The sequence below is a fragment of the Cydia pomonella genome, chromosome 1 (assembly GCF_033807575.1).
Source record: "Cydia pomonella isolate Wapato2018A chromosome 1, ilCydPomo1, whole genome shotgun sequence".
Lineage (NCBI taxonomy): Eukaryota > Metazoa > Arthropoda > Insecta > Lepidoptera > Tortricidae > Cydia > Cydia pomonella.
In genome coordinates this window covers 4,913,920-4,940,323 of record NC_084703.1, presented here as the reverse complement: position 1 = coordinate 4,940,323, position 26,404 = coordinate 4,913,920, and the positions used below count along the sequence as shown (strand labels likewise).

The window sequence follows — 26,404 nt, the reverse complement described above, 5'->3', positions numbered from 1 at the left end:
GTTTTTCTCTGACCTTTTCCTGCTAACTCATAATGTTATACAAACAATGATCTTGTGACAAAAAGGATTTATGTTTTTGCAATAGCTTTCAATGGCTTTGTAAATTTTCCTCAATATTCTCACGTTTTAGGTTGTCCCGGTGTATTTCCTTTTGCATATTTTCCCTTATTTAAGAACATTTCCATACCATTATGCATATATTTATTATACGACTTGTGCAGCTCTGGTACGCTTTACATAACAGCGGTATTAGGTAGTTATAATATCAATGTCGGCGGCTGATCGGAAAATCCGCCCGATCATAAAGTTCCTGTGTAATGTTTTGACGGTAGTCACATTAAACTGAGAGATAGGATAGGTTCGTTAAAGGCAAGCTGTCCAGAAATAGGATGTCGACTCAGGGAACAAGACAAGATCAGGATATGCCTAGGAATTTCATGATCTGGCGGATATTAGGATCGGCCGTCGATATACATAATAAACCGCATCAAGGTCTTCTCATACATATTTTTTTACTTACGATGTCAGCTGAGTATTTCGGGCGTACTAATAAGAAAAATAAGTTCTTGGTATAAATATCGTTTTTGGTACAAGGTTTTGTCGCTGACTATACTTTTCTTACCACAGGCAACTAATACTCATCGAGATAATTCTAAAAACTCTAAACACAATTAGGTTGCGTTGTTTCATCACGGAGTTCCATGGCACCTCCTGTCTCCATCATCAGATCAACGCGATGGTACCATAATATTGCATTGTCACCCGGCTTCCATATGTATGCAAATTTCCAGTTCAATCGGAAATCAGGTAGTGGGTCAAATTTGACAAGACAAGTTAAATGAAATCTTGTAAAAACCCCATCGCATTTTTGCCATCGAAATCGATCCATACGTTTGGGCTCTACGATGCCACATACAGCCACACAAACAGACATTGGCATCAAACATAAAACACTATGTATGCAAATTTTGAGCTCAATCGGAAATCGGGAAGTCGGTCAAATTTAGATTTAGCTTTCAAGATTTGACCCACACATGCATACTAACAGGGCAAATTAAATAAAAGCTTCATTCCGCGAGTAATACGTCTGTTTTGTCATTTTTATACCAAATTGTTTATTTAAATCAATTGCTATAAAAAATGCAAAACAATGAATAGAATCAGGCATTTCTTTGCGGAACTTAATCACGTAATTGCGGCCTAAGAACTTTTTCGCGTACCAGCATAGAATCTGACACTAAATAATCTTACTGATCCATGAGAAATCATACCCAATCATACCAAATAAAATAATTCTACATTATTTATTTATTTACATTAGAATTCTTGAGTTGAACAAAACAAAGGATATGTCATTATAAATGTCATATTTTCATACCAATTTGACATTGCCTCAATTTGTCATTGTAAATACCATGGCTTGGCCCAACTCTCTCGATTTCAATTATTTATTTATTTATTGTATGGCGGTTACACACTGGTTAAAAAAAATTTACAGTAAGTAAATTTTCAGAAAAAAATTTACAGTAGGTTTAGGACGTCGAAAAATGGATTTGAATTTTTGGGATTTTTTGTAACTACTTATTTATTAAAGATAGCTGAATAAAAACCAAAAGCAGAAAAAAAATATTTTACTAATTTTACAAAATATCAAGTTCAACATCAATACATAAGAAATATAAATACGAACTATGCACACATGACATCATGACAATTGAATACTTTTATACAATCGATAATTATGTAGATATTTAAAAAACATTTAAAGCTTTCGTGGAAGAGTAATTATACTAGATAATTAATATAATTATATAAAAACTACGATCTAGAGCTTACTCGTATAAACATATACAAAAAACGGGCCAAGTGCGAGACGGACTCGCGCACGGAGGGTTCCGTACCATTAGCTATAAAAACGGCAAAAAATCACGTTTGTTGTATGCGAGAACCTATAAATATTTACTTTATTCGGTTTTTTAGTATTTTTTGTTATAGCGGCAACAGAATTACATCGTCTGGAAATGTCAACTGTCTAACTATCACGGTTCATGAGATACGGCATGGTGACAAACGGGCAGACGGACGGACGAACGGACAGTGGAGTCTCAGTAAAGGGTCCCGTTCTATCCTTTGGGTACAGAATCCTAAAAAACATACCAGTGACAGAGACAAATATTTAATTAAAATAAGGTAGATCGGGGCTAAACGTTAGCGGTAAAATTCACAACGCCTTAGCAAATTCTCTTCTTAGTCCGTTTGGAATTGAAATTAGAAAAACATCATTTTGACATCCATCATTTTGAATTGACATCTACTACACATTCGAGTCACGAAGTAACAAAACCCTGCTAAGCTAATAAACGGTAACATAAACAAATGAACTTGGAAATGGAACTTTCAGCTTATGATTTTAAGGTACAATGTTTGTATTAAATTTTCAATTTTCAAATTCTGCTTTTTAGCTCAGCAGGACAGTGTATGCTCGATCCCCGAGCGCGATACATAGCCTCCTAGTTCTTCAGCCTCCAAATCCTTGGATCCCACGCGCGGACTATAAGAATACTATAGATACAATTATTTGAATGTCAATACCCATCAAGTGACAATAGTTTTCCGGAAAATTAGAAGGGATGCGTGGAGCCAAAGCCAATACGTAGATAGGGGCCCTTTAGACACTTAAATAAAATGTAAGGGGAACACCGAGCGGATGCTGCCCTCGCCTGTGTCATGGGATGCACGCAGAGGCAGCACCCACCATGGTGAAAACACTACTATTGGGAGTTGATGGAATCTAAAAATGAACTAGGTTATTGGGTGAAAGCGATAGATTAAACATCGAGCTTTGGGATATAAAACGGCAGACGGTGGCTCGCCCTCACAAGATTTATTTATATATTTTATTTATTTAATCTTTATTGCACAAAAGAAAACCTTATAGTACAAAAGGCGGACTTAATGCCATGAGGCATTCTCTACCAGTCAACCTTTAGGCAAAGCAGAGAGATTGTGGGCGGTGCTACTTTAACAACAACAACCAAATATAATACAATAACATACCATACATACATAATACATACATACATAAATATACATACTTATATTTCTTATAATATATACATAAATAACGACAAAACATATAGAGCTTACCCATACATTATTATTGTTTCATTCTGCTAGCAAAGAAAGCCCGTAAGGATTTTTTAAATGCAAACTTATTTTGAGCATTTTTGATGCCGTAGGGAAGTCCGTTCCAAAGACGGGCCGCCTGCACGGAAAACGAATTCGACATGAACCCAGTGCGGTGAAGAGGGATAGATAGAGACATATTGCCGGAAGAGCGAAGTTGACGGTCCCGGCTAACGCCGTAGTATTGAAATAGAGACTTAAGGTATTCAGGAGAATGAGGATCATTTAACACAGAAAAAAGAGTACACAACATGCGAACATTGCGTCGTTGATGAATGGGGAGCCAGCCGAGCTGGGAACGAAAAGATGAGACATGATCATATTTACGAAGGCAAAAAATGAAGCGAATGCAGTTATTGAGTAGCCGATCCAATTTGTCGAGAAGTTCTTCATTTAAGTCCGGATAACACACATCACCATAATCAATAATGGGCAGGATAAGGGAATTAATTCATAAAACTTTGGTTTTGATAGGCAGGAAGTGCTTAAATTTATTAAGAGCGTGAAGGGAACCCATGACCTTTCGACTGATCTCGGTAACCTGTGCTCTCCAACTCAGAGTACTATCTAAGAGAACACCCAGATCTTTAACACTTTGACTGAACCTTATTGGAGTGCCGTCAAAACTTACTGGTGTTATCGCGTCCAAGTCTATTCTTGCAAGCTGTCTGGAACTACCGATAACAATGGCCTGGCACTTGGAAGGATTTACAAAAAGGCCGAACTTGTTTGACCACTGCTGGATATGTAAAAGGTCCAGGTTAAGTTTCTCAATGCAAATCTGAAGATCAGTCACGGGGCACTGGTCGTAGAGTTGCAGGTCATCAGCATACAGATGGTAGGTACAGCAAAGGTTAGGTGTAATAAAGTTAATAAAGGCGGAAAATAGAAGTGGGGATAAAATTCCTTCTTGAGGCACGCCAGTAACCAGGTCACACCAGTCAGACAAGGACTGGTCAACTCGGACTGCCTGCTGGCGGCCCCTCAGGTAGGCTGCGAACCAGTTAAGGGCTGTTTCCGAAACGTTCATGAGTTTGAGCAGAGCAAGGAGAATATCATGGTCAACGGTGTTGAACGCGTTAGAGAAATCAATTAGAACAAGAACCGTGACCAATTGACTCTCCATGCCCCGCCTAATGTCTTCTGTCACTTTAAGAAGCGCCAGTACTGCTATGACTTGGTCGGAAACCTGACTGCACGGGGCTTAAAAGGTTATGCGAATGGACAAATAGCGAAAGTTGCTTATGAACAACCGCTTCGGCGATTTTCGAGAGAAAGGGGAGAATGGAGATGGGTCTAAAGTTATTAAGAGAGGTGGGATTACTAATTTTGGTTACTGATTACTTCAAGATGGGCCCCCACAAATAGTATACCCCATTTTATTTACTATGGCGGGAGAAAGAGAACCAGAATGTTGATCTATTGTATAACAATTGCTTTATGAGCTCTCTCCAAAGCCAGCGTGTGGCCAAATAATAACACAAAAGGATCAAGACTAGTTACATGTAAGACACGACGCCGCAAAAAAAGTTTACCGGGCATCTTTTGTTGTCACTACTTGTATTGTTTACGCCTAATGACCGTCGCGTCGCAAGTGGAATCCCGCCATGGTAAATGAAATGACCTATAATATCTAAGATGGCTCAAGGGCAACACCACTGAGCTGAGGGTGGAGAGGTGTCGATGGACTTAATTAGACATATAGCCAATTTTATTTCCACATCTACCCTCGAGAACGCAGCTCTCGCGACTCCACTCTGGACGGGCAGCCCAGACAAGCCAGACGCAGAGCATCCTGTTAGAAGGTTTACTAACCTCATAAGACCCTGCGCGATTTCATTTATGGGCTTAGTTTTTAATTTTGAAATCTTATAGAGAACGTTTATTCGTGGCAACCAACACGTAACATAACTAACATATAAGCCACGAAATGCCATGCCATGGTGCTAGCCTGGCTGGGCTAGCGCTGGTCTTTCGTCGCCATGAGCGTATGTAGCACGAAGTATAACACAATATTAAAAACAAATAACAAAAAATACACATCTTTGTCTATTCAAAATAACATTCGCGTTTTCAAGATCACTTCCACTCAAACCCTCTTTAATACACTGATTTTCAGTTAAGCTTATCTAAAATTATCATGACAATAAAAGTGACATCACGTTCCCGCACACGTGGAGTCGTTAGTCAAGGCTACAACACATAATGCTTGTTTTTATGACGGCTAATATTATGGCAGCCGTATAAAGACTTTTGTTGTAACTTTTTGTAAACAATTTCATTTTTATGGAACCAAAATGGCAACAACGGAACACTTACGGTAGATGTATTTCACACATGTTTGTAATGTTTTACAGGGTGAAATTGTTATGTTACTTATGTTTCACCATACGCTGAGGGGTGGCTATGTAGGTCATACTGAACAACTTACTATGGGGCCAACCTCGAAATCGCAGAAAAATAATCTGCAATCATACATTTTGGTGAATCACATGTCAATGTTTTCTATGGAACAGCTGTAATTTTCTCGATTTCCGAGCTGGCCCTATGCAAAAGTTGTTCAGTATGACCTACATATTCAGTTCTCGTTCAGAAGAACCGAGTTAGTGTATGCTCAAACATACCAATTTCACCCTGTATCTATGTAACTGAAAATAAAATATCACGAAAATAACACTGTAAATGATCCCTTAATCCTGACACTGACATGACTGACATTGACATGCTAAATATATATTACACACTTTTACTTAGCTTCATTGCGTTTATTTGTATATGTATGTGTGTGTGTGAGTGTGCTTCAAATTTCTTAACATATGTTTCAATTACTTCCTTATATTTGATCAGTTGAAATTTGGAGTACTTCCGTAATTAGGATGACAATGCAATAATGTGCTAACATGGATCTGATCTGATGATAGTGATGATGACGCCGAAAGGTAGCCAAAGGAACTCCTCGATGGAAAAACAAAAACACAACTAGTTACTTAATGAACGTGCAAATAAGAAGAAGTACAGTTATCAATAAAAGTGTAAGTACAATGTAAGTGAGACATATAAATAAGGCCCACCTTAATTTAAAATTAAATATTTTTTTAAATAAATAATCAGGATATTATGTAAAGCTAAATCAATATAGGATTCTCATTTATTTAAGTTTTTACCATATACCAAAATGGTTATGAAAATATTACGGCACTCTGCGAGACGTTTTATAACAGTAATATTTTAGGCCTTATTTAACAGCTAGCTAGCAGGGTATACATTTTAACGGTATTATCAGATAGTGTTATACAAATAACAATATTTGGTACCTTCACCTTCACGACAGGAGGATATTTTTAATTAGTGGAAATAATTCGCTTTGGGCATTACTATCCTAAAGATATAATAAATTATCTAGTTTACTTGATAATAGTAGGCTATAACTGAATCTTCATTACTCATCAATGTTAAAAAAGTGTCATTTATGTTAAAAAAAAGCGTAAATTTTCTGGGCTATTAAATACAAGCAAGATGTTTTGAAAAATCAAAAAGTCATTGTCAGTAACATTGAGACACTACATTATACTTTTTTTAGTCAGTAAGTACTGTTGTACTAAATGATTAAATTGGCCTTGTTAAGAGATCGAAAATACTCAAAATTATCTTAAAATATTTAAATTTATTATTTTAACTCATGCGTTCAATAAAGTTCGGGACCGGGCCTTCTTAGCAACAAGGTCAAGAATAAAAGGGAATATTAAATATATAAATAAATATACAATAATACATTTTTCCTTCCTCATACAGTTAGGTAACTTCCGTTTGCATCCATATGCATTAAAACACCGATTAAAATAAGAAACTCGATAAAACAAACTTTGATTTCGTAATAAAATACATCCAGCGCAGCCACAACCTCCCTTTCTGATTGTATGGATGCTAGTGACAAAATAGCTGCGCGTGCGAAGACAATCGCTGTTGCTAGCTCGTTATATGTGCTATGTATATGTGTGCGTATGCGTAATGTGTTGAACAAATCATATAAGTGCAACTGCTGTTTTTGAATGCTTGGCCTTGTTACCTGCCGGGCCTTATATGCCTTACCTACCTGATCAAAAAATGTTTTTGACAATTTACTTGTCTCAAAATTGAGTAAATTATAAATAATACACAGTCGAATAGTTCAGAAATCATTTCAATTGTGTCCAGCAGCAGATTTCCGATTAAAAATTCAAATAATTTTGAACGCCAAGTGCGGGGGACATTGCTACCCTGCAGAGTAGCGTGCATATTATATTATGCTATTGAGGCAAGGCTAGGCATAAGTTTTGCTTTAAGGGGAAACATTAGTGGCAATTTTTCTATACAAACGTTCTCGTCATTTTCTTCTCTGAATTTTGGCCCTAGATGTAAGTATATTTTTTTATGAGTTCAATATTACCAGTACCTGTGTCAGTACGTTTTTTTTTTATATTCTTGTTTATATAAGAGCTAGGTTACTTTAAATATCGCTAAAACAGCCAAATTTTTCATTCCATTCCCAAAATTTCGTTACAATTGGTTATGTTTTGGAGGAAGAAAATGCCGAGAACAAAACCTCGATTTCCGAGATTTTTATACAGGATATTTCGCTTAAGCTGCAGTTGTCCTTGAAGCTCTAATATTAAGAGCCGCTTCCGTCAGCGCGACGGAGATATTTATCTAAAATTTTCAAATCTGAGAAGTGGATCAGCAGATCTTTCCTCTTAAGGTCCCGTAGGTTCATGTTCTTCGCATTTTTATGAGCAACTTTCATGTTTTATTTATTTATTTTTTATTTCAAAGAATATCAAGAATATGATAGGTGCAATTGAGGTGACAATTTTTTTTGTACTGAACAGCATATTCTCCAAACACTGGCGTAGAAATATAGAAATAGAGAACAGGTAGACCCAAAAATATATTAAGTTACAAAAACATTTCCACTAACAAGAACATTAATAAAATATACATAATTCAAAATATAAATAAAATGTACGTAAATCACGTAAAAATACTTTTGTTTTAAATTGAGACACTGCCATGTCCTTCAAATGAGCCGGTAGCTTATTATATATAGCTATGCACATGCAAAATATATTTGTCGTACAATAGTATTTTATACTATAATCCTGATATGATACAGAGCTTTTCAGTGAAGTACAGTGTTTAGCTGAGTCACCTACGTAAAGTCCGAGAAAGTTTGATTATATCACTATTGTATACTTTTTCTACAAATCATCTAAAACATACATTTTTACTATAAACCCTAAACAATTAGTGAAAATTGGCAAGTATCTCAGTAGACAAAAATGTAGTATAAAATACATAAACGCGCGACTATATAGTCCCGCCCCGCACTCGTTTAGTCTTTTGTGTGGAAGCGCAGCGGCACGTTATTATTCATTTTTTCTTATAGTTGACTACAGCGTATCAAAATGAAAATTAAAGTTGAATTGGGTGCCCATACATGAAAAGTATGCAATTATAGTTTAGTATACGAAATCTTAATTCAACCATTACAGTCAACGATTAGAAATAAATCAAGTGATACAAAGGAGAGAACAGTTTGTATTTAAATCTAGTAGGTCGTTGTGAGATCTCTGACTGCAATTTAAACAGTAGTGGATTATATGTACATACATGCCAATGGTAGTATTTTAACAGTGGTTTGCAACAATCCCGATAGAGTAGTTATAATATAATACTAACAATCAATACTTAGTACGTGACCGACACAATAAGTGTGAAAACATTACAATGACAAACATTTTAATTTTTACTTAATATACCTTGAATTTTTGTGAAACTAACGGTTTATAAGGTGCAGTAAGTTCGTTTTCTTCTCTCCCTGCCACTGAAGCGTGAGCGGATGGAAGTGCATGCTCGGGAGCGCGGATGTGATATTTTTATGAATACTTTTTTACTTAGAAATAAATAAAAATGACTAGAACCGCAATGGATAAGTTGAAGAGAATTTGGAAGAACCGAAACGTCACAAACACCACGAAGGTTCGGCTTGTACGGGCCCTCGTTTTCCCATATTCTTATATCCAGGTCTCCTGGACTATCTGAAAAACAGAGGAGAAGAAGATAGATGCCCTAGAAATGTGGTGCTGGAGGAAAATGCTGGGGATATCCTGAACCGACTTTCGGACTAATGTCTCCATTCTTAAAGAACTCCGTATCAAGCAGCGCCTTTCGACTCTCATAACGACCCGCATACTCAGTTTTTTCGGTCACGTCTCGAGGCGAAACAACGACTCCATAGAGCGTCTAGTGGTGCAGGGTAGAGCAAACGGAAAAAGACCGCGCCAAAAGGTCACCTATGCGATGGACTGACCAAATCAAATTTGCCATGAAGGGACCCCTGAACGCATTTGCCAGAATGGCCCCCAACCGCGAAAAATGGCGAGGAATCGTATGGCAAGCAACATCTGCGCCTGATGTCAGCAGTTGACCACGACGCTCTGCAGAGAGTACAACGACAAAAAAAAGAAATAAAAAAGTAATCGATACGTTCCCTCAAACATGATATTGCGGATTTTATAAAAGCAATTTTCATATTATTAGCTTTTTTGCATAATTTGTTAATAAAAATTTAAGTTTATTTTAGTCGAACATAGGTTCGTGATTTTTTTTCTATCGAGCGAAAATCAAAAACTCAGTATTCGAATCGATACAAGCCCTCGAAGAAGGCGTCAATATTGCTAATTAAATTTATGGCAGCCGTATTTTAATCCAACAAAAGCGGTACGACTTTTTAAATACGTTTTCTGCACCTACTGCACCTTAACAAAATGCCAAAATATATTGAAACTGGCCTGGACGGTGGAAAAAGCGCCGGGCGACGTTTACCAAGTCTTTGACCTAAGATTTGCGAAATTCTAGGGTGCCTAGCGAAGATACCAATAATTTGCGCTACGACAACGAAAGACTGTCTCTCTATCGCACTAATATGCAAGAGTGATAGAGACAGAAAGCGTTTCGTTGTCGGCATCTTGGCTAGGCCCCCAGTTATAGTTATTTTTTGCAATAGAAAGAAAGTAAGTGATCATGACATGTATTTTTATTAAAAAACACTTTTATGAAATAAGTCCCAGCAAATATGTAAGTAACCATTACAAATCATATACAATGATTTACATTATTTTGTTTTTATAAATGACATAAACTGATGTTTAAATAGCCCTTTTTAATCATAAAAAAAAGACACATCAAGATTGTTTACCTTTTTGTTTACGTTTAAAACGAAGATAGCCGTGTGTAGGATAATGGGTACCTATTTAAAGATGTGTAGTTGCCATTTCGTTGGCGGTGATCCGATTATGCATTGGCAGCAGAAAACGCACTTGCTTTGGCAACTTCTTGTGGCACATCATTTTAATATCACAAGCATCGACTTTTCGATTGATCTTTGCCTCGTGGGATCTAATCCTCATGATCAGAGCGTGGTTCTCAGCAAGCAGGGAACGTATTTCCTCGTCCTCCGGACAGATTTTTTGAATCTTCAATATTTTCTTTCGGAGACAGCTCAGCTCGAGGAAGGATGCTGTGATTTTTTGGAAATCTGGGTCTATTCCTAGGGGCTTGTGAGTTGAAGCGTCGTGATAAATGTCATCATCCGTGGAGTGGTCACTTGAGTCCTCATCACATGACGTGTCATAATAAAGCGGTAAGACAGAAAAAGTATTGTTCGTTGGGATGCTAACGACAACTTTTTCTTCCTTCAATATCGATGGCTCTTCCTCTGAGCACAATGGATCTGTCTCTTGACATATACATTCAGATTGTTCTTCAGGAATTAAAGGGATAATCTGTCTTGGAGTGTTTTTTTCGATAAAATCGCTTCGGCATAAACAGCACGTCCTATAATACTGCCTGGCTACCACGATTTGGTTGCCACTCCTGTCGATTGTTGTCATTTTGGTTGCCTTTAAATCTTATTTACTTCACAATATAAAGATACAGGAAAGTTAAAATCAAGAAGATATGAATTTGTTTATAGAAATACCGCTCTTGCTGGCGGAAGTTTTTTCACGAGTACCTATGAACTGAAAATCGAAATCTCACTTGATTTCACTGTTTATTTTTATCGGCTTTGTCCTTCTGCGCGTATAATCACTTGTTAAATTGAAATTACTAATATTTCTAGATTAATCGGTTGCACAGATTAATATTCTAATTTTCGTTTCCTGTTCCTTATTACGGAGGCCATTAGAATTTAAAAAAACACGATTTTATTAATGACTAAACTACGTCGTCAGAATAGAAGGTGTCTGTCCTTAACGTTCAAAGATGAGAATATTCACTTTATTAATTTCTGTATAACGTTAATTGCAATTGACACTCACAATTTTGCACACTCCACTAATAAGAAGTAATATTTTACTTATTTAGATTTCAAAGAGCACAGCTCTTTTTCAAACGGTACCGCTGAATGTTATGAGTAATGTTGAAAACGAAAACTTTAGCTCTCCAGACCAGAGGGCTAGACTGGCTTTCGTACTTTCCAGTGTACACCGTGGTACTATGCTAATGCGACAGATGGCGCTGAAATATATTAAAGCTTACTTTACCCTGCTTTACCCCATGACTGCTATACTCGTACATACTCGTAGGTAATAGTTTATTGTTTATTGTTGTTTATTTATTAACTAACTAACACTAACAGGTATGCTAAGCATTTAAGTTACTATACATAGTCGTGAAATGTATTGGTTCCCTTATATTCCACGACTCTCTCTTTCCGCACAGATTCTATTCTTGTACTTCGTCTTTTTTAGCATGGGTTAGTAGTAACTATTACTTATGAAACCAAAATAATGTAAATGATCATCATTCGCTTGTCCTTATCCGATTCATTTGGGGTCGGATCATTATATGCTATATAATTGTTGCATATTTGCTGTGACTTATTTTTTAAAAGTGTTTTTCTATGAAAAGACAAGTTGATTGTTTACCCTTTTTTGAATGTTAAAAAAGAACAAACGTCCCGAAGCGAAGAATGATTAATTCACGTTTAAGACCTTGTAATGATCTTTAAAAGATCGATAACTAAACGATATGTCAAAATTGACGTTTATTTCGATTCCGCTGTGATCCCAATAAGATCTATCTACGATATTTCTAACGTCAAAGTGACATTGGTTGTCCGAATCGAGCTACTTCTGTCAATTGTCAACCAGTAGGTCTAAGATGATCGGCTCTTTATCATTTGTCACCATGCCTGTCACGTTCTAACAAGTATGTAAGCGTGAAAGTGACGGGCATAGTGACAAGTGATAAAAATGGAACCATGCTGCCACTGCTGAACTTATCGGTATCGTATCTCATTCTTCGAATCGGGCCGGAAGTATAGCCATTAGAAAACTCGTTAATTTTTAACTATATTTTAGTACAATAGAATCCAAAAAGTTACAAACTGAAGTGTACACCTTATCTCCTGAATACAGCTTTTCGTGTTTTCCATTCCTTAGGTAGGTACAACCTTACGTTTTGGTACAGTGAAGCTCAAAAGTGGTCACTTTTTTTCATTTGTAGTCTTTCACATACTTTGACAGCCTGTGGGAGACTTTAGAGGATAGGGATACGTGAAAGAATAGCCAGCAGTGGGACAAATTTTAAGGGCTTACTTGATTGTTCAAAAACTAATGAGAAAATTGCATTTTATCCACATCAAAGTAATCTGATGCAAATTTTGAGTTGTTTACTTGTTTCCTTATGTTAGCTAGTACGAGTAAAAATTACTTTTAAATGATGATTTTGAATGATAAATATTTAATGACGTTCATTTGGATTTGATTTCCTTTGATTTTGTTTGATATCTGACAGTTAATATTTTCTTCGGCTTGTTTAACCCTTAAATTTGTTTAACCCTCGTGCCTTGAAACCTCCGCAACGCTAAAAATTCAATTTTTCGAACCACTCGCTACGCTTGTGGTTTCATTTTGGAATCATTCGCTTGCTTGGGTATCAATATTAGCACGAGCGGTTAAACAACAACTTTGCCCACTTGTAAAACAAATAACTATTGACACTCATGAAAGAAATGTTCATACCCACGTGATGGCTTCTCTTTTGCACATTTCAATTATCTTTAAGAGTAAGCATCCAAGTACTTCTAGATCGGTGGCTTTAACCGACGGACCTAGTTTAAACTTGTTTTTATGTGTTACAGGAGCGAATGGAGCACAGGTGGTGGAGCTCGGCCGGCGGAACGCAGTCCCCGTCCTGTACCTCCAGGGATCGCACTACGAAGTCGGCTTCGACCAGGTAACATAAAAGTATACACTCTGACCGTGGTAGGGCGGTGGAGCTCGGTGCCCATCCTGTACCTCCAAGGCTCGCACTGCGAAGTCGGCTTCGACCAGGTAACATAAAAGTATACACTCTGACCGTGGTAGGGCGGTGGAGCTCGGTGCCCATCCTGTACCTCCAAGGCTCGCACTGCGAAGTCGGCTTCGACCAGGTAACATAAAAGTATATACTCTGACCGTGGTAGGGCGGTGGAGCTCGGTGCCCATCCTGTACCTCCAAGGCTCGCACTGCGAAGTCGGCTTCGACCAGGTAACATACAAGTATAATACCCTCTGACCGTGGTAGGGCGGTGGAGCTCGGTGCCCGTCCTGTACCTTAAAGGCTCGCACTGCGAAGTCAGCTTCGAACAGGTAATAAAAGTGTACACTAACCGTGGTCAGGCGGTGGAGCTTGGTACCCGTCCTCTACCTCCAAGGCTCTCACTACGTAGTCGGCTTCGACCAGGTAACATACAAAGTGTACACTCTGACCGTGGTCAGGCGGTGGAGCTCGGTGCCCGTCCTGTACCTCTAGGGCTCGCACTATGTAGTCGCCGGTATATCCTACATACATATATAAATATACTGTGATATAATATATTACATAGTCATAGTTGAGATGCATCTTAAATTTGCGAAAAATAATATCAGAATGCCGATGAAGAATAGTGTTCGTGTAGGTACTAAATTATAAGATCTTAGTTTTAGTTTTAAGAATTTGGTCTCCCACTGACGCTGCATTCAGCGTCACATTGTGAGGACATCACGAAAACAACATTTACTACATAAACAACGTGACTAATTATTCGTAGGAATCAATCGGAGATCAAGAAGTTATTAACATTTTGTTTTTTTACCAATTTATTATTTTCCAGGGTCGTACCTTCTCATCTGTTATCCATGCCTTCGTGAAGCGTCACTTCGAAATGCTGCCATTCGAACAAGAATATGCCACAGAGGCGGGCCGGGCCGCGTACGAAAAGACCCTCGCCAATATGAGGCAGCGGTACCCATGGTACGTGAAGGAGATTCAAGGGATCGCCGATGGGGCTGAAATACCCTTTTACAAGGTGAGACTCGTACTTTATAATACAAGACACAGAAGACACTCAGCCAATATGAGACGGCGGTACCCGTGGTACGTGAAGGAGATCCAGGGATCGCGGACGGGGCTCAAAGTACCCTGTAACAAGGTGCGACTCGTACTTTATAATACAAGACACAGAAGACACTCAGCCAATATGAGACGGCGGTACCCGTGGTACGTGAAGGAGATCCAGGTATCGCGGACGGGGCTCAAAGTACCCTGTAACAAGGTGAGACTCGTACTTTATAATACAAGACACAGAAGACACTCAGCCAATATGAGACGGCGGTACCCGTGGTACGTGAAGGAGATCCAGGGATCGCGGACGGGGCTCAAAGTACCCTGTAACAAGGTGAGACTCGTACTTTATACTACAACTATAGTTTATGCCAATAGAAAATAGATATTCATATCATAATTAGAATAAGTAAACTGAACTGGACTGTGTAGCTCGGTGAGGACTGTCGTGGAGGAAAATGCATGTTTTATGTGTAAGTTAGTTTTAATAGAACCTTATGTACATTTTACTCTGTTTGTTCTCCTAATAAATAAAATAAAAATAAAATAAATTTAATTCATTATGAAAAAAAAAACTTCAAGACACAAAAGACATTCCGCCAACATGAGACAGCGTTCGGTACCCGTGGTACGTGAAAGAGATCCAAGGGATCGCAGATATGTCCCAAGTATTCTACAAGTCTAGTACTACAACTAATCTGACAGCCAAGACACTTACCATAAGGCAGCGATAACCAACGTTAAACATTCACTGTTTACAGATATTCCTCCTCCACTGCGATGACATCGTGCTAACAGCGAACGACGAACATGCCCCTCGGCCCGACCACGGCGGCTGCACGTCCATCGGGATCAACACCGATGACTACGTTAGTATGATCATCTCTTGCTTGACCCTCTTCGGCTTTAGCAAAGCGAATTGAGTATAGCGACGTATTATCGTAAATTTGGTAGTCAACTAAATTTACTGCCATCTTTCGACACAAAACTAAAAACTCTTAGAATGACATGGTTATTTGCCATCTATTCGAGCATAATAGTCTTTCTTTGACTTTATTTATCTTATACTGAGTTATATATCTTCGGCTTTAGCGACTGCTTTTTACCGCTGTGTGTGCTGGTGCACCTCTTAGGTGACTGGTTTAAGCTGTATAAGCACTGAATTTACCACACGTAAGTGTAACTTATAATCACAGGCGGTCTTGCCCTTTGCTTGTCGCGCTTTGTACGGTTGCGGAAATTGATTCTTAAGCACTTTACACTGGACAGCTCTTAGCATAAGTACTTATGTACAACTAAATTTAATTGAATCGCAAATTGCTAATGAGTCAATTTCCTCGGTGTGGAAAGCGTCAACTTTCGGTACGCTGCGCTTAACGAAGTTGCCGCTTTGCGGCTCCATCGTACAGAAACATAGTATACACACCTCAGCCAGTAAACATGTCTGTGTCTTACTTTACTGCCCTAATATTAACCTCTATTAGTCTTCAAGTATATTTAGGTCTAAATCATAATAAATGTTTTGGAATAAATCTTTGGGTCATGTAAATTTCAAACGATCGAGCAAGTAATTATGTTATTAACAAAAGACCAGAGGCGGCGTTAGGCGTGGGCGACGTGGGCCCCCGCCTACAGCCTCGCGGTACAAGGGGCCTCGCGCCTCAAATAAGTATTTATCTGGGTAAGGTAAAAATGCTAGTGCCACCAGAGGGCCTCGCAAAATGTACCTTGCCCACATAAAATTTTGATCTTGCCCCGCCACTGCAAAAGACCTATTAAGGATATGAATTGAAACCATAAACTTGCTCGATTGTTGACCACTCAGAACGAGAGCCATCTTTTTAATAGTCAACCGCGCTGCAGAAAAGAGAGAATGTTAAGTTAAGCTAGGTAGTTGGTAAGAACTCGAGTCTTTTAAATCTAAATTTGAATGTCCTCAGTCATTATTATGCAGTTATTTTGCGACTCTGCGCTTAAAAAACTTCGGAGTCTTGAGTTCCGAGTCGATAGTCCTTTATTGAGTTTTTAAAGTGCAATTTAATCGAATATAATTTCAATTTTCAATTATTTATTTAGGAAGATCCATAAAGTGTTAGGTAGTACAGTACAGAGAATCTTAAAAAATAAATTGGGGTTAGTGACATAGAATTTACAAATAACTTAAAACACACACAGACATGGCACATTAAGACAACACAAAAAGTATTATAATAAAAAAAAAAACTAGGCAATCTAGACGAACCATTTCTCAGCATCTGTTGCTGCCACATGCAGACTATTCCAATGCTTGAGTAATGGTGCATCTATCTTACCTGCCAACGTTTTCAGGATACTATTGTTACTGCCATATAAACGTCGTTAAAAAAAATATCTACCTACCAAATTGAAATGTATCCTTGTTTATCAATTAATTCATTTAAATACTTATTCATTTTATTAATAATTTTATTTATTTGTATTGTGATTGTGACCTAAATTAAACTTTCATATTTGGCAATGTGATGTCAATGTAAGTTGGTTAAATAAATAAATTATAGGTTTTATCTACGAGCAACCCAAAGGAAAATTGTCATTTTTTAATGATTTGTGCATAACCCTTGATTTGAATTCGGAGACAATGCCGTTTAGAAAACTTTACATAATTTGACAGTTCTCTTTAAAAGTCTTTACAAAAGACTTAGGGCTCGATAAGGACTCTAGTTTCGAATTAATGACTAGAGTCTGATAATTGAGTCGAGTCTTAAAGTAGATAACTCATTGGACTTGAGTCTTAACACGTTCGAAAGGTCATCTGAGTTATCTCCACCAGAGGAAAATACTTATATTTATATTTTGCAATTATCATTCCAGGCGATCCTAGGGCACAACGAGGACGCATTCGCGTCCACACTCAATCACTGGTACATCGTATCGGCACACGTCACACCCACAGATGAAGACAGAAAACATGGAGTAAGTGAATATACTCGTAATTCCTGAATGAGATTTTACTATTATACTCGTATTTTCCTTAGACTTAGGGCCACCCCACACTTATAGCGTCTTTTTGGCGTTGGCGTCTAGTCAGCGCTATGGAAAATGACGTCGCTGACGTTGAGCTAACGTTGCGTCGAGCAGCAGCCCTCACTAGCATCTTCCGTGCGTCGACGTCTAGTCAGCGCTATGGAAAATGACGTCGCTGACGTTGAGCTAACGTTGCGTCGAGCAGCAGCCCTCACTAGCATCTTCCGTGCGTCGACGTCTAGTCAGCGCTATGGAAAATGACGTCGCTGACGTTGAGCTAACGTTGCGTCGAGCAGCAGCCCTCACTAGCATCTTCCGTGCGTCGACGTCTAGTCAGCGCTATGGAAAATGACGTCGCTGACGTTGAGCTAACGTTGCGTCGAGCAGCAGCCCTCACTAGCATCTTCCGTGCGTCGACGTCTAGTCGAGCAGCAGCCACAGAGTTGACTAGACGCCGAAGCTCGGGAGACGCTAGTATGGGGTGGCTCTAATTCGCATGACTGAACATAGTGATAGAGAGACATATCGTCAGGTGACAAGCAAAACTCACTTATTACCACCACAAGTTTCTTATAGTTGACATTTTGTCATTTTTATTTTGTATTTATAGTAATATAATTCTAGAAATATATTTAATAGCGTGTACACCTGTAAAAGTAGGGTTCGGTGTGACTAATTTTCTGCAATTGTATCTGTTACTTTTTAACCTGAATTTCCAAATACGCAATTATTCATTCATTCAAGGTCGAAGTCATAATGACACATATTGCTACTATGATAAAGTTGATTTTTGTTTAATAATTTTTTAGTAATTCTGCTTGTCACCTAGATATAGACATATGGTCGCCGACCTCCTGAACGGAAAAAGAGGAAGATATTTATCCCTAACGTAAGCGACTGCGTGAACTCGTTCAGTCTTTTTTAACCAAATAATCAAATAAAACTGAACAAAAAGCTGTAAAAACATTGTGCATCAATAGGTGCGTGTTATCTGTATGATTGCAGTCAATCTCGCTCGCACCGATGGATTGGTATTTGGTGCGATAGAGAGGGAATGCTATTGAGTTCACGCAGTCGCTCACATTGTTAACCTTTTCAACGCTTTCTCCCTCGCATCAAAATGTGGCATACACGCCAATATGTCAACTATTGAGAAACGAATTTAAACCTTATCTGTCAACAGTAAAATTGCTTTAACAGCGTCTGCCATGACCTCTTTAGTGGTCGTTGGCGTGGTAGGCACGACAGCACACGACCACTTTAGTGGCTCTTGGCGTTCAAAAGGTTAAACACCAACTCGTGGTAGCCGGACTGGTCGTAAACGTATGTAGAGTCCGTCTAAGCTATAGATCGTGTCATTCACGAAGACGCACGCCTTGACTCGTAATATCATGTTGTTCTGCGCGTCATCGTGAATGACATGGACTATAGTCATGTTATTTTCACTTATTTCAGGCTGTAGATGAGCGGTATTCGTCCCTGTGCTACGCGGGCCACATGCCGGGCTACACTATGGGCTTCAACGAGCACGGCCTCGTGTTCTCCATCAACACCCTGAGCCCGCTGCGGCTGAAGCCGGGGGGCACACGTTAGTACCATATCATGCTCACTACATCAGTTTTGGTACCAAAATGCTTATTATATTCGCAGTCGACATCTAGCATCGAGTAGCGGAACTCTCAGTACAGCTACTAGACAAACAAAAAGTCTAATGCTCAAAGATTTTCCGCTAATATTATAACCAGAGTAACGGGACTATTTATAATATTAGCTGAATATCGTTGAGCTTTAGACCTTTTGTTTGCCGCGACATCGATTGTCGAGTAGCAGTACTGAGAGTTCCGCTACTCGATGCTAGATGTCGACTGCGAATATAATAAGCATTTTGGTACCAAGACTGATGTATGGAGTGAGCACTCTATTACTTCTTATTTCTCTATGGTACAACAGACTTCCTTATACCAATGTCGGCCTAAGAATGGTGCTAATTCAGCGGTGTTACTCACGAATTCGAGCCAATCGTGCAGTCTAACGCAACTAGTTGCGACCAATCGCGCGCGTGATGCGAACTCATTAACCAATGACTCTGTACTGGCCCCATTCTTATTGGTCTTATTGCCCGTAAGGCCCGTCCTTAGATATATGTTAATATTTTCGACTCATAAATGGGTCCTAATTTATGGTTGTTTTCAAAGTGAAGGGCGTTTTCCCGAGCCTTGCATATCAATGTTCTTTAACAAACTATATACTTAGAAATACAGGGCAAGTGTGTAAACGAGGACTATTACGCTAGTTACGCTAAGATAACTGGGCCTAAAACTTCAGAAAAAGGTCACTTCTGTGGACAATACAATAAAAGTTAACGACCCGGATACATATATATACCACGTTTTCTTATTTGAGTCACAATACTGAAGAATGTATCCCTTCCCTTAACCTAGCGATGTCTACAGGAAAGACGCTTAACCATACAATAAATATAAATATTATAGGGATTTTCTTACACAAATTGACTAAGCCCCACAGTAAGCTCAAGAAGGCTTGTGTTGTGGGTGCTCAGACAACGATATATATATATATAATATATAAATACTTAAATACATATAAAACGCCCATGACTCAGGAACAAATATCTGTGCTCAACACACAAATAAATGCCCCTACCGGGATCGTCTTCATAGGGTCACTACCCACTAGGCCACACCGGTCGTCAATACTCACTCTTGTACCTATATTTCAGCACGTGTGTTCATTACACGAGCGTTGCTGACGGCCAAGAACTTCGCTGAAGCCGAGAAGATCATGCGAGACGACGGCCTTGGAGCTGGAAATGGTGAGATTTTGTGTTTTAGTCTGTACAGGCCAATTCACAAGAGCTGGCACGAATGGAACGAATGAGTGAATGAAAATATGTGTGTTTGACATAATCCTTTTGACTATGGAGTGTGAAATTAAAAGGAGTGAAATATCTTATGGTAGAACCGTTGCAAAAGTGTCCAGCTGTCAGCTAAGAATAATAGTTCCAAATCTCGCGCTATCGAGTAGCGCTAAAGTAGCTAAGAACCTAGGCGTAATTGACGGAGTGAAGTGCGCTGTCTATGATTTGTTTTTTTCTTTTTCAAGTATTCTAGGTATTGTATCGCCAACTATTTAAGGTTTTTTGATGACTCGTTTTGGTATATGGAGATTCCATTCCTTACCTCCATCTTCCATACTTTTGACCGTCACAGTCGGCTGTGGTCGTCATCGGAAAGTCTTGCCAAGGACGCCAACGATGGCTACAGGTGACAGCTTCGCCAATGCAATAGGGACTTCCACGGGACTCCGTAAAGTTCAATTTTGCTTATTTACCTATTATTTAAACGTATGGCATGCATGATTAGGCAATCAGAGTACAGTGTTGAGGTTGTTAAGCCAAGTAACTACGTCGTGTGGCAACGTATCCAGGTCCTCAGCTGAGCCAGGATAAAAGTGAAGAGGGCAGCGCCGGAATATTTGCTTAGTGGTTTGTTCTTCTTCGTCGCACTCGCAGCAGAGGGAAGACTCCTTTCAACTCCAGTTATGTTGGAAATAATTGCAATTATTAATTAATTCATTCGCTTAAGTAATGGTTGCGCGTCGCGTTGGCAGGCGTCCGGGGCACGGCATATTCCATCGCCGTCTGGCGTTCAAAAGGTTAACCAACAAAATGGCGGCTCTGACTGTAAACCGATACTTATGCGAAATTTTAATTCAATCATTACAATCAACGAGTAGAAAAAAATCGATTAAAATGTATCCTAAAATTATATTTACTTACATGAAGTTTATCTATCTCTTTCTTCACATATTATATTGTTTCAGGTTTCAACATAAACATGATCTGGTCGGAGCCGTGGGGCGCCCGACGCCTGTACAACGCAGAGGTAGCTCCAGACCTAAACGCGCGCTTCTCGTCTATCAGCGTACGCAAATACGAGCGGGATTCCTTGGCACACACTAACATGTGAGTATGGTACAAGGGCCAACCACGAACCACGTTCGACGTGTTACCTCTCTGTCGCACTTGTAAATTCGTACGCGTACGTAAGTATGACAGGAGCGATTCGACAACCGAAAATTAACGTCTTCTATGTGTATCATGTCACGAGTAAGGGGTAAGTGTGAAAACCGTATAATTCTGAAAATAAGAAATATCTAGTAAACTAGCACTTTCTGCTATAACAACATATATTGCATAGTAAACGTTGCAGCGATGGATGGTAGAGGTAAGGAGGGCAATCTCTTATTGAACTATTGTAAAAGCGTCCAGCTGGCAGCCGTAAATAATAGTTCGAAATCTCTCCAGTGGCGCTAGCGCTAGGGTAGCACAAGGACATGACATGAACTTAGACGTTATTGATGGAGTCGAGTGCGCTGTGGCGCTACCTATTTAAGGATTTTGATGCTTACTTTTCATACATATAGATTGTTCTCCTTACCTCATTCTTCATAGTTGCAATAGCGTAAGAGTTGCCAAACTCTCAAAAGCTTTTCAAGATTATCCCGTTTTCGAAGCTTAATGCATATCTCGCAAGCCTCAGGGACGCAGTTATGCATTAGAGGAAGCATGCGATATTGCTATCTCAGTCCACCGCATAGCTGCGTCCCTCGAGGCTTGCCACGCATGTACACCAGCCATTATATCCGTACATATCACTACTTGAAGTATCTTGTGACAGTTGATTAAGATTGACAAATCTTAGAGTATTCCCAAACGACATTTAAATCGAAATCATGAGTCCTGAACGCGCTATTTTCATCCACTGACCATGACTGACCTTTCCCTTACCGGGAAAAGTGTGGTTGGAAGGGTCTTTAAGAGACACCACACACTAGCGTCTCTCGAGCGTTGGCATCTACTCAGCTCTACGGCTGCTGATCGACGCAACGCTGGCGTATCTGCGGCGTCTATTCAGCGCTGTGGAAAATGGTTGCGGCATTGACGCCAGCGTTACGTCGGGCAGCAGCAGTTAGTGGGGTCTGTCTAACATTTTCTTTACTGTTGTATCTACTTTGGGTACATGCATCTATAAGCAATTGTCCCAACCGACCTTATAGTTTTTTTATAAGAACTATTCTATCATTTTCTCCTCATTTCAGCTACCAAAACCTCAACGTGACCGAAGTAGTAGGCATGATAGTAGACAGCAGCATGGCCCGTCTCTGCGCCATACAAAAACACGCCCCGCCTCAAACAAGGAGAGATGTAGCGGATATCCTGTCTGATGCCGAGGGCAAGACGTACTCCGTGTGGCAGAACAGGCCCGACGCCATCGTCAAGACTATAGCTACCGGTATGTAATAATCTAATGATGGTAATAATATGTAACACCCCCCACCACAAACCAGTAGAGAAGCGGCGGATATCCTGCCTGGGGGAAAGGTTTGTTCGAATATGCCAGCACAGGCCCGACGCCATCTTGAAGACTATACAGCCACTGGTATGTGTAGTAAAATAACAAATTATGTAAGCTTAAGAACGGAGAAGACCACAGATACAGATATCTTTAGATTTAGGTCATATTTGCCGGAAGGGTTATTTTTGTGGGTATCCCAAAATCCGGCTAGATTAGATTGCTGGGCATGTTGGGAGAATGTTATATACTTATTTAAAGATTCATATCAATACTTATACGTATAATGCATTGTCAATGTTGTTTGATAAACGTGGAGAAAGACAATTCTCAACCTATATCGTGGTATAATCGTGTTAATATCGCGAGTAGCGTTCACATGTTTTACAGTCTCAACGTTCGTTTGAAATAAGAAGTATTACTTTTGGAGAAGTTTCACTGTGTCATTGATGCATCAAGGCGGTTTGTTTACAGAGGCCTGCCGCGAAACACGAAAATCTAAATTTCATTATCTGCCTCTTTATCGCTCGAATATGCAAGAGACAGATAGAGAGGCAGATAACATAACTTCGATTTGTGTTTTTCGTTAGGCCCTCATTTTGTGCTAGAAGCGCCCCATACGCAGAGTTTGCTTTACATCCCCTATTGGTTACTTTCTCCAATCATATCACAAATAACTACCTATTTATTTTACATTTGTTCTAGGTATATTCGACCTTGAGAAGCGCACGTGGAGCATGTACATCGGCAAAGCGAATGAAACTGAGCCGGTCGCCGTGCTGCCCATCCGGTTCACCCGGCTCAACGATGTTAACTGAATCGGACCGTATTGTACCGGACTGAACATGGACCGGAACGGACTTGCGACGTCTGGCTAGCTATCTTATCATGTGTGAGATTTATTACTTTCAATATGTATAATTGGATATAAACCAGAGGTTCCTTTGTCTGTATCCAGTCGCCTTATCTAAGCAGTTTTTGAGGCCCCTTCTTTCCAGTTTTCTTTATGAGTTACCTTCTAATGTTAGTTACTTATGCCGAAAGTATCGTCAACGCGGACCGGACATCTAGCTACTATGATTAGTATTTATTCCTATGTCTAGACTGAACTACAGGAATTTTCATTGGATACCGATATTACCGACTTCATGTGAACTTTGCTCTAAGCCGCCAAACATTACAACCGAGTCGCTTTCATATAATTGGCAATTTGCCTATAAGTACATGTTGCTTTGACTATCCAAAATTTCCCTTGATACCTGTATATCTTCTAGAAATGTACAAAAAACTTTCAGTTTTGGAAACTTTCTGCATCGGGCACATCTGCGATGCTTAGGTAGCTAGTGAATCCGAATGTTAGTGTGTGTGTTGTCGTTATTATTTATTTAAGTAGACCATGAGTTCCAAACCTTTTTTGTCGAGCCCAGCTTGTTGACCGTATTTTCGTCTTGCTTTCAATTCAACTTCGTACCTAGTGGTAAAATTTCGTAGTTAAGTATTGGTACCTAAATGTTTCCACGTTTTTTTTGCATCTCGCTACGCGCCATTCTGTTCTATTACTTGAACTACCTACTGGTTAGATACGAAGAAAACTTATTAGATTAATTTGAACAAAACTATATACGCTATCTAAACTAGTTTTCTATTTAAAAAAAAAATAACCTGATTAGTTTTATAGAGTGAAAATATTAGTTTGTAAGCGACACTATGCTGGAACCCTCCTATTGATATTAGATATACTTATGTTGTTATCCTTTCGAAACATAGCTGTGTGATAAGTTTAGGCTTGTGAAATATTAAGATGTTTTAATAAAAGTAGTATCTAGTAGTTGAAGTAAAAAATAATTCTAAGGCGATTGACATACTGACACCACGATCTATCGTAGTGAGCAAAATAATATATATATATTAATTGTCCCGCGCTCTAAAGCATCCTCAGTGTATACTACATGTTAAAAAACTTTTTTAGGATGAGTTAAGGTTATGCATATCTCCTGTGGGCGTTATAAAACAGGCATGTTAAAAGTTGAAAACCTACTTAAGTTGTATGATGCTTTACAAAAACGTACCACGAATTGTGAACGTTTTTTTACTCCTCTGCATAGATTGATAAATCGTCGCTCAGCTTGCCGTCGTAGGTCGAAGTGTCCATGTGTGAACCGCCTTATAGGGAACGTGCATGCACAGGATACGTCAGAATTTTGGCGCGAGGTGTAATTGTGAAGTTTATGCTTCCAATGTAGCCTACAAGATGGCAGAACCTGCGATGCACAAGAAAACGTACGAGAACGGTGGATGGCAAGACTTGCTTTAGCGTGAAGATGTTTGTGTTTCTGATTCAGGCCACAAGATCGCAGACTCTCCAACGTGCACGGTCCCTATTGTTTTTATACTGTAACTATGGAAGGTAGAGGCAAGGAACAGAAACTCCTTAGGCAGAATTGTTGCAAAAGTGTCCAGCTGTCAGCTATAAATAAGAGGTCCAAATTTCTCCAGAGTAGCGCTAGAGTAGCTAAGAACCTAGGCGTTATTAACGGAGTGAAGTGCGCTGTCTATGATTAGATTTTTTTCTCAAGTATTCTAGGTATTGTAGCGCCACCTATTTATGGTTTTTTGTCGGACACTTTTTGGTATATGGACATTTTGTTCCTTGCCTCTACCTTCCATAACAGTAACACGCCCACCTTGTCAGTAGAAAAAGGCTCGAAATTCAAATGTTGTATAGGGAACGTTCATAAACTGTAAAGGGCAGCACAGGAAGCCCCCTGTTTATTCACGCACAAGATGGCAGAACCTACAATGCATAAGAAAACGTACGTGAACTTTAGAGGGCAGCACTTGCTTTGGCGTGAAGTGTCAAAGTACAGTTCATGTTTCCGATTCAGGCCACAAGATGGCAGGCCCTCCAACGCGCACGGTCCCTATGGGAAGTCAACTCTTCACGCCTACATTTTTTTATATTTGCCGCCTTTTCTACTAACAAGGTCGCTGTGCCAGAGTATAATAACAGATACTGTAGAAATCTACGCAGGTTACCAATAAGTTACCAATATTATTGTGATAAGATATTTTTATAAGAGTACTTAATTTATAACTTGATGAGTGTAGTGTTATAGTTCGAATAAAAGTATTTCAGCATATGATTTTGTTGTATTATTTAATAAAACCATCTAAACCAGCATTCGAGCGAAACCTGAGTGGGCCCTGCAACGACGTTGAACAACAAAATGGAGTTAACGACATTCTAGCTCTCAGTTGTTGGCAGTTTTATGAGTTTGATGTATCCTTGCCTACCTATTTGGTGAAGCTGTAAAAAGTACTACTTTTCTGAAGGTACACAAGTAAGTATATATATATTCAAATCTGAGAGTATGTAAGACCCAAGAATGAGGATCAAAGTCAAATGGCGTTGTAAAAGTTTTAATCATGTGTCG

General features: G+C 39.2%; 1 protein-coding gene across 5 annotated transcripts in view; it reads left to right on the top strand.

Annotated features, from left to right (window-relative positions):
• The window catches only part of LOC133519291 (beta-alanyl-dopamine/carcinine hydrolase), a 96,012-nt gene extending 69,899 nt beyond the window's left edge, over nt 1–26,113 (top strand). For all 5 annotated transcript variants that reach the window (XM_061853568.1, XM_061853423.1, XM_061853352.1 and 2 more), the window contains exons 2-10: nt 13,370–13,464; nt 14,363–14,557; nt 15,354–15,461; nt 17,443–17,544; nt 19,051–19,183; nt 20,336–20,428; nt 21,439–21,580; nt 22,717–22,910; nt 23,676–26,113. In XM_061853568.1, the coding sequence (XP_061709552.1) occupies nt 13,370–13,464; nt 14,363–14,557; nt 15,354–15,461; nt 17,443–17,544; nt 19,051–19,183; nt 20,336–20,428; nt 21,439–21,580; nt 22,717–22,910; nt 23,676–23,788 (1,175 nt within the window). In that variant the 3' untranslated portion in view covers nt 23,789–26,113. The remainder of the gene's footprint in view (nt 1–13,369; nt 13,465–14,362; nt 14,558–15,353; nt 15,462–17,442; nt 17,545–19,050; nt 19,184–20,335; nt 20,429–21,438; nt 21,581–22,716; nt 22,911–23,675) is intronic.
• Nucleotides 26,114–26,404: the final 291 nt, after the last annotated feature.